Raw genomic sequence first — 8,683 nt, forward strand, 5'->3', positions numbered from 1 at the left:
CTCTCTTCTAGGCACTGTCACTGGGCTCCTCCCCACCCCATAGATCCACAGCCCCCAGGTAGTCCTACAGCTGTGTCCACTAGTGCAGCCTGCACCCCCTTCCCCTACTCGGCCACCCCATCTGAGTAGTAAGGGGCCCCTGCCTGATTGGAGACCCCCAGATGCAGACCCAGATCACACAGCACACTGATAAGAGGAGGGATTCCCACCTTAAAAGAAAGGCATGGGACCAACCCCAGATCCCACCACTCTCGGCCTCAAGGGCAGGCATGACTAGAGGCCCTTGGTGGCCAGGACCCACTGCCTTCTTCACCGATCAGTTGGCATGGCCTCTCACCAGTGTTCCCTCCTAACACACCTGTTCTCTCTCTTACACACCCTAAAGCCGCTTGCCAATCACCTGTCACACAGCCACTCCATGCCTGTTGCTGCTTAGCACCCACTGGGGGCCAGGGATGTGAACAAACCTCATCTAAGCTGGCGGCCGGGTCCTAATGGGCAGGTCCGGTCCGCCCTCTGGGAGAGGTGCTGTCCGGTGAGGCATAAAAGCCCGGGATTCTGGCTGGAGGCAGCTCCTGAGACTGCCGGCATGAAGGGGAGCCATGCCCTCCTGCTGGTGGCCCTCACCCTGCTCTGCATCTGCCGTGAGTCTGTGCCACTGGGGTTTCCAGAACATTCAGGGGTGGGGGGGGAGTGGGGGGTACCTGAGAAGGTAAAATCCTGGCATCGGGCCCCTGCAGTGAACACTCCACCTGCTTCTGTCACAGAAGTGGGCAAGGACCCTGCAGAACCCGTGCCCACCCTACTCCACCCCAACCAAAGACAAAGCGCAGCTGACCCAACACCAGCCCAGTGTCTCCTACCCCAGCCCAGTCCAGCCTGACCTGACCCTTCAAGCCTCTGGTCATAATAGCCTCTCATCAGGGGAAATTTCCCCCACACCAGGAGCTTAACTTTCCTTCCCTGGTGATCCCAGGGAATGCTGAGTGGAAATTGGAGCAGCTAAGATTAAGGGGGATGTGGAGGGGTCTTCGGGCAAGGTGGAGTTGGAGGTGTTGTGGAGGAAGCCCTGGGGAGGAGAGGTGGGCATTGAAGGGGAAGGTCTGGAGACCATGGAGGTTGGAGCCCTGGGGCAGGTCCAGGGCTGTGGTTGCACCAGAGTCACCCTGTCCTGTCCTGGCATCATCTCGCTCATGATGCAGGGATGGCCACAGGGGACGACAAGGATGAGTTTTTCATGGACTTCCTGCAAACACTGCTGGTGGGGACCCCAGAGGAGCTCTATGAGGGGACCTTGGGCAAGTACAATGTCAACGAAGATGCCAAGGCAGCAATGACTGAACTCAAGTCCTGCATAGATGGCCTGCAGCCAATGCACAAGGCGGAGCTGGTCAAGCTGCTGGTATGAGGGCGGCGGGCACCCCATTTTCTAAAGATCTGCAGCCTTACCAAGACCACCCAACACAGCACCCCCTCAGCCTACCCCACCCACAGACATCCACCACCCACAGACATTGCACCCGCATCAGCCAGCTCAGGTGGACACCCCAGACCTCCTGTCCACCGAGCAGCCCCCAGACTCCATAGACCTCCTCCCCAGTCTGTGGGATACTCCTCCATGCACACATGTGAACATACACAGAGATCCAAACACAGGTGCAGACATGAAATGCACACTGCGTGCACACATGTATAAACACATTCACACCCACATGCTCACACTGGGATATGCACACACATACATGTGTGCACACCATCACATGTGCACACACACCTCCCAGCTGCTGGGAGGAGATAGGCAGCAATATGCCAGACCCCCCCCCACTGAGGGCCTTGCTTGCCTGATGGAGCTGTGGCTCTCCACTTATTGAGCACAGCCCTCTTAGTCCACATGTGTCTGCCTTCCAGGTGCAAGTGCTGGGCAGTCAGGACGGTGCCTAAGTGGACCTCAGACATGGCTCAGCCATAGGACCTGCCACACAAGCAGCCGTGGACACAACGCCCACTACCACCTCCCACATGGAAATGTATCCTCAAACCGTTTAATCAATAAAGCCTCTTCTGCAGCTCAGGCTCCTGTCTCTGCCCCCACAGAGGGGCACACAAATGGGGACATCAGGAACACACTCGGGGCCACAGCCACACACACAGACCCACATACAGAGGATCCCACTCAAGGAGCACACGTGCGAAAGTCCCCACAGAGGGACACACAAATGGGGACATCAGGAACACACTCAGGGCCACAGCCACACACACAGACCCACATACAGAGGATCCCACTCAAGGAGCACACGTGCGAAAGTCCCCACAGAGGGACACACAAATGGGGACATCAGGAACACACTCAGGGCCACAGCCACACACACAGACCCACATACAGAGGATCCCACTCAAGGAGCACACGTGCGAAAGTCCCCACAGAGGGACACACAAATGGGGACATCAGGAACACAGGGCCACAGCCACACACACAGACCCACATACAGAGGATCCCACTCAAGGAGCACACGTGCGAAAGTCCCCACAGAGGGACACACAAATGGGGACATCAGGAACACAGGGCCACAGCCACACACACAGACCCACATACAGAGGATCCCACTCAAGGAGCACACGTGCGAAAGTCCCCACAGAGGGACACACAAATGGGGACATCGGGAACACAGGGCCACAGCCACACACACAGACCCACATACAGAGGATCCCACTCAAGGAGCACACGTGCGAAAGTCCCCACAGAGGGACACACAAATGGGGACATCGGGAACACACTCGGGGCCACAGCCACACACACAGACCCACATACAGAGGATCCCACTCAAGGAGCACACGTGCGAAAGTCCCCACAGAGGGACACACAAATGGGGACATCAGGAACACAGGGCCACAGCCACACACACAGACCCACATACAGAGGATCCCACTCAAGGAGCACACGTGCGAAAGTCCCCACAGAGGTACACACAAATGGGGACATCAGGAACACACTCAGGGCCACAGCCACACACACAGACCCACATACAGAGGATCCCACTCAAGGAGCACACGTGCGAAAGTCCCCACAGAGGGACACACAAATGGGGACATCAGGAACACAGGGCCACAGCCACACACACAGACCCACATACAGAGGATCCCACTCAAGGAGCACACGTGCGAAAGTCCCCACAGAGGTACACACAGGGTCCACACAGGAGCAGGCACACCACAGGCAAGACCCAAAATGGAAATCCAGGCAGACGCCACGTAGGCAGGTGGACAGAGCACAGAGCCAGACAACACTCGTGGTCGTCCGGAGGGGGCGTCTGGAGGGGGCGTCCGGAGGGAGACGGGCGGCAGAGGCAGCAGTATGAGGCGGGAGCCCCAGAAAGAGGAAGTGTCCAGGACTGGGTGGACACAGACCCCATGTCGCCCATGGGCTAGGTCAGGGCGGGGGTGCTCAGCATCTGAAAGCTGGTGTCGAGCCCCAAGAGGACCCCTGACAAGGCCAAGAAAAAGGCACACCCATGTCCAAGGGGGTTGGGAGCCGCAGGTGAGCAGCCTCTGAGGTCAGCCAGGGCAGCCCCAGCGCCCACACTGACTCACACCCACCACAACCAGCACAGACCCTGATCCTGACCCTGGATCCCAGACTCTCCCACAGCCAGAACCTTCCAGCATTTCAGCTGCCCAATCTATGGTCTCTTCTGGGGGCACAGCTGAGTGGAACCGCCCCATCCTTGGCCACCCTGGGTGCTGAGCCCTGACACTTCACTGCCCCGGCCCTCCTCTCCACACCTCTGTCCTGTCTGAGCCTGGCAAGGGGGCCACGCGGTGCTGTCGGCTCTGTGCTCTGTCCACCTGCCTACATGGTATCTGCCTGGATTTCCATTTGGCTGAGGGAGCCCTAGGGAGGGGGCCCTGGAGGACTTGGTTACAGGGGACCTGGTGAGGGGACCCAGTGAGGGGGACTTCATGGGTGGGTGCCTGGTTGAGGGGACCTGGTGAAAGAAACATGGTGAGGGGGCCTGGTGAGGGGTGGTCTGGTGAGGGAACTTAGGGAAACCTGGTGAGGAGGACCTGGTGAGGGGACATGGGGGGGGCCTTGGTGAGGGGACCTGGTGAGGGGACATAGGGGGGCCTTGGTGAGCGGACCTGGTGAGGAGGACCTGGTGAGGGGACATGGTGAGGGGAGCATGGTGAGGGGAACATGGGTGGGGAGCCGTGGTGAGGGGACCTGGTGAGGAGGACCTGGTGAGGGGAACCTGGTGAGGGGAACATGGGTGGGGAGCCTTGGTGAGGGGACCTGGTGAGGGGACATAGGGGGGGACATGGTGAGGGGAGCATGGTGAGGGGAACATGGGTGGGGAGCCTTGGTGAGGGGACCTGGTGAGAAGGACCTGGTGAGGGGAACATGGTGAGGGGAACATGGTGAGGGGGACTTATAGGGGTGTCCTGTTGGGGGGACCTGGTGAGGGGACCTGGTGGTGAGATCTGGTGAGGGGATCAAAGGCAGAAGCCATTGTCTTGGTCACATAGACAGAATCTAGAACCTGTCATCCCACAGAGCCACATTCTAGAGTTTAGAGTGGGGGACCTCTCCCCAATTCTGTAAGCCCATGAGGAGAGAGGAAGGCCTTTCTCTCCATGCTCCTTTTGCGGGAACTCCCTGGCACCAAGGCCAGGGGGGAAAGGACAGTCTCTGATGAGGATGGGTCTCTAGACTGCTCTGAGTGCTGTCCCTGCACTGAAGAAGTTATAGTTCCCTCCCAGGCGGCCCCCCTCCCTGCCCCTCAGCTCAGCCTCAATCAAGAAGTTCCCCATCTTTGATCACCACTCCAAGTAGGAGAAACCGGCCCAGGGCTGCCTTAGAGCCGAGAACAGTGGTGAGTTAAGGGCCAGCATGGACAGCAACTCTGGGTTACAGTTAAGCTGGTGAGGAGCTCACAGTCCCAGGCAGAAAGCTCCTACTGTCCCTGACTCCTGGCTCCCAGCTGGAGATCCCCACTGAGGATGCTGCAGCAGGTTCCGCAGGTCTTACCCTTCAGTGTCCGCAAGAGCAGGGTCGGGGACATCAGGGGCCGGCATGGGACAGGGCCGGGCCTCCCAGCACCTGGTAACCCTCTCACTTACGGACAGAGCTGGCCATGACGGAGGAGGTATGGATGGGTACCTGGAGGCCCCATCGCCCCCGGGGACCCATCATGGCCCTCTACAGCAGCCCTGGACCCAAGTACCTGATTCCACCAACAACAGGTAAGAGCCTGAGAGACTGTGGGAGAGGGTCAGGAGCCAGGCGGACAGGTGGGGGGCCCGGGAAGGGCCTGGGGCTCCATCCCTGACTCCCAGCGGGGAGAAGGGCAGGTCAGGCTCCGGGCTGCTCAGGGCCCATTGCGTCCGCAGGCTTCATGAAGCACACGCCCACCAAGCTGCGTGCACCGGCCTACAGCTTCCGTGGGGCCCCCATGCTCCTGGCAGAGAACTGCTCCCCAGGGCCCCGTTACAATGTAAACCCCAAGATACTGAGGACTGGCAAGGACCTTGGCCCTGCCTACTCCATCCTGGGGCGCTACCAAACCAAGACCATGCTGACTCCTGGTCCAGGTTAGTGACCCTGTCTCAGGCTCCCTGCCCCTCCCTGCTGGGTGCCCCTAACCTCATGTCAGCAAGGGTGTGGGAGAGCTCAGCCATCCTGGCCCCTCCCGTCCCATCTTTCTCTCTTGAGGGGTCACCATCGTGCCTGGGCAGAGAAGACTCTGGCCCAAGAGTCCAGCTCCGACCTGGACCTTTCTCTGCCAGGCCGACGTCAGACCCCACTCTCCCTGCTCAAAAATAGCCTTTGTCTCACCAGCCCTGAAGTCAGCATTTCCATCCTGGACACCCCCTGACCAGACTTGGTCACCACCTGTGTTGGAGCCCAGAGGCCCCACGCCTAGAACGTTGGGGAGTCCTCCTTGAGCCCCCAAACTGGGCTGCATACCCACCTGCTTGTCCCAGCAGCCCCCTTGGCTCCTTGTCCAGGTGACTACTTTCCAGAGAAATCCACCAAGTACGTGTTCGACTCAGCGCCCAGCCACTCCATCTCTGCCCGGACAAAGGCATTCCGAGTGGACAGCACCCCAGGTCCGCAGCAGCCCCAACCGTCCTCAGCCAAATGGACCTGGGGATCCTGGGTGGGGTGTGTGACATGGGGCAGCCCGACGGCTGATCTCCAGAGTTGGGGGAGAGCCCCAGGGAAGGAGCAGTGGGCCCTGTTCCGGCCTGAGGCTCCACGTCCACCCTGCAGGCCCCGCTGCGTACATGCTGCCCATGGTAATGGGGCCCAATACCGTCGGCAAGGCCTCCCAGCCCTCCTTTTCCATCAAGGGCCGCAGCAAGCTGGGCGGCTTCAGCGACGACCTACACAAGGCAAGGGTCACCCCAACTGAGAACAGAGAATCACCCCCAACCATCTGAACCCTCCCCCGGAACCCAGGACCCACCAGTTCGGCCCTGCCTTGCCAATGCCCCTCAGCCCCCTCTGCCCTTCACCCTCTGGGCACCTGCCACGTGCTGGGGTTACACTGCAGTGGTGAGGAGGGGCAGGCAACAGGCCAGAAGGGAGAGGCCCTGGCCCCAGCATGGACCGTGCTGAGGACAAGAGATGGGGTTTAGGAAGCACTGTCTGGAGAGAGAGAGGCAATCTTAGATAGGGTAGCATGGAAAGAAGAGGAGGAGGCAAGAATAAACCATGAGCTATTTGGGGGAGGAGGGTCCTGGTTTCAGAAACAGCCAGTGCTAAGCCCCTGGGTGGCACATGCCTGAGAGCTTGAGGGGCCTGAGATGGGGAAGCAGCATCATGGCACCCAACAGCCCTCGTCCATGTTGATTTTGCCAGCCCCAGGCCCTCAGGTCCAACAGGGCAGCAACAGCCTCTCTCACACACGCTCAGCGATGTTCCCAGGACTGGCACACACTGGGGATGCCATTGCCAGCGTGAGGCTGAAATGGAGGAAGTGACCCCCACATGAGGTACCCCACAAGCAGTGGGGTGTGATCTCCACAGTGTGACAGAAGACAGAAGGGGACCTTGATGCACGGGCACCAACTTGTAGCTGACCCTGTTGACTCAGAGCCTGAGTTTGCTCCCTGTCCTCTAGGGCCACACGCCCTGGGTAGGCCGAGTTGGTCTGAGCCTCCTTTACCTCTCAGACCCCAGGTCCCGCAGCCTACCGCCAAACTGATGTGCGGGTGACCAAGTTCAAGGCTCCGCAGTACACCATGGCTGCCCGTGTGGAGCCCCCAGGGGACAAGACCCTCAAGCCAGGACCAGGCGCCCACAGCCCTGAGAAGGTCCAGGAAGAGCACAGCTCAGAGGGGTCAGGGTGGGGCGGGGTCCTGGCCCAGAGGGATGTGTAGGAAAGAGCAGGGAGGGGGGTTGGGACACAGACGAGGGGAAACAGGGTCAGGCTATGGAAGGACACAGCCAAGAAGGGGTGGAGGGGTGGGGTGGGGAGGGGAGGCACCTGCACCCTGAGGACCCTGTACATTTCCAGCACTAGCCCCACAGGTAACCCTTCAGGGACATGGAAGCAGAGACCCTGCCCTTTTCCCTAGACACTGTGACAGCTACTACTGCTGAGTGCTCTGTGTTCAAACCTGGGAGCATAGCTTCTGGCCGCCTTGGCCCCAGGTTCAGGAAGGACAGCAGCCCAGCCCCAGCCAGGGCAGAGACCCGCAGGTGGGGGCAGGGGTGCTGGCTCCTATCATAGCCCCTCCTCTCCCAGGTGACCCTGACCAAGCCCTGCGCCCCAGCTGTCACCTTCGGCATCAAACACTCTGATTACATGACTCCCCTGCTGGTTGATGTGGAATAACGCCAGCCCTGCTGTGCCCCATCACACCCGGCATCTACACAAGATCCGCCAGGCCACAGAGCTCGAGGCTGTCTTCACCAGCTGGGCTGGGCCAGCCTGGCCCTGCAGGGCAGAGCACGCTTGTTTGGGCAATGGTAATCAGTTACTTTTTTTCTATGCTATTTTACCATTTTTTAATCTTGTTTTCTGCTATGCCCAAATTATTAATAAATCAGATTGCATTAATAAGGGTTTGTCTTGGTGGAAGGATCAAGCTTTTCCAGAAAGGAGCCCCCGTAGGCTGTCAGCACTTGCCCACAAGGGGTCCCATCCTGCCTTCTAGGGCCCAGGGTCAGCTTGGTGAGATGGGAGGGCCCAGGGTCTGTGTGGGGAGAGATGGTAGGGCCTGAGTACCTCAGACACCCTGCTCCACACTGTCCCTCCTGATGCTTTCTGCCTTGAACCCAAAGACGGCCACACCTGTGCTCATCACCTCTGAGCAATGCTGGGTCCCTTCCCTTGAATCTGGACTACAGCCTGTGGGTGTCCTGAGTAATGAGGTATGGCAGAAGTGATGCCACCAGGCTCCTGAGGCCACGCACACAACATACCAAGGAAACAGCTTCCGCCTGGACACCAGAGCCCACCCCACCCCCACCCTTCTGCCACGTGTCCATGTTTGCTCCAGCACCAGCCATCATGTTGTGAGGAAGCTCAACCATGGCGAGACTGAATGCACCATCCCAGGCAGTCGGCCCGGCCACAGGCAGTCGACGGCCCGGCCACAGGCAGTCAGCCCGGCCAGGCCCTCCACTCACCAGCACTGACCTCTGGACCTGTGAGTGAGCCTTCAAGTGAAGGCAGCC

General features: G+C 59.6%; 2 protein-coding genes across 2 annotated transcripts; both read left to right on the plus strand.

The window, feature by feature from the left end:
* The first annotated feature begins 589 nt into the window (after window positions 1-589).
* Window positions 590-1,449, plus strand: SCGB1C1 (secretoglobin family 1C member 1). The gene is made up of 2 exons (XM_054661717.1): window positions 590-644; window positions 1,203-1,449. The coding sequence occupies exons 1-2, from the start codon at window positions 590-592 to the stop codon at window positions 1,406-1,408; spliced, it is 261 nt and encodes an 86-aa protein (XP_054517692.1). The 3' UTR covers window positions 1,409-1,449.
* Window positions 1,450-4,547: 3,098 nt separating this feature from the next.
* CIMAP1A (ciliary microtubule associated protein 1A) lies at window positions 4,548-8,066 on the plus strand. Its single transcript, XM_016919941.4, has 7 exons — window positions 4,548-4,868; window positions 5,122-5,238; window positions 5,386-5,586; window positions 6,004-6,105; window positions 6,269-6,390; window positions 7,174-7,314; window positions 7,749-8,066. Exons 2-7 carry the CDS (start codon window positions 5,130-5,132, stop codon window positions 7,836-7,838), a joined length of 765 nt encoding a protein of 254 aa, XP_016775430.4. The 5' UTR covers window positions 4,548-4,868; window positions 5,122-5,129; the 3' UTR covers window positions 7,839-8,066.
* Window positions 8,067-8,683: the final 617 nt, after the last annotated feature.

Source organism: Pan troglodytes, chromosome 9 (assembly GCF_028858775.2).
Source record: "Pan troglodytes isolate AG18354 chromosome 9, NHGRI_mPanTro3-v2.0_pri, whole genome shotgun sequence".
NCBI lineage: Eukaryota > Metazoa > Chordata > Mammalia > Primates > Hominidae > Pan > Pan troglodytes.

Bases quoted from the DNA above. Each gene is read 5' to 3' on its own strand.
- SCGB1C1 (XM_054661717.1), top strand. From the start codon at position 590: ATGAAGGGGAGCCATGCCCTCCTGCTGGTGGCCCTCACCCTGCTCTGC. The intron at 645-1,202 runs GTGAGTCTGTGC...CTCATGATGCAG, and splicing joins CACCCTGCTCTGCATCTGCC to GGATGGCCACAGGGGACGAC.
- CIMAP1A (XM_016919941.4), top strand. From the start codon at position 5,130: ATGACGGAGGAGGTATGGATGGGTACCTGGAGGCCCCATCGCCCCCGG. The intron at 5,587-6,003 runs GTTAGTGACCCT...CTCCTTGTCCAG, and splicing joins CATGCTGACTCCTGGTCCAG to GTGACTACTTTCCAGAGAAA. The intron at 6,106-6,268 runs GTCCGCAGCAGC...TCCACCCTGCAG, and splicing joins CCGAGTGGACAGCACCCCAG to GCCCCGCTGCGTACATGCTG.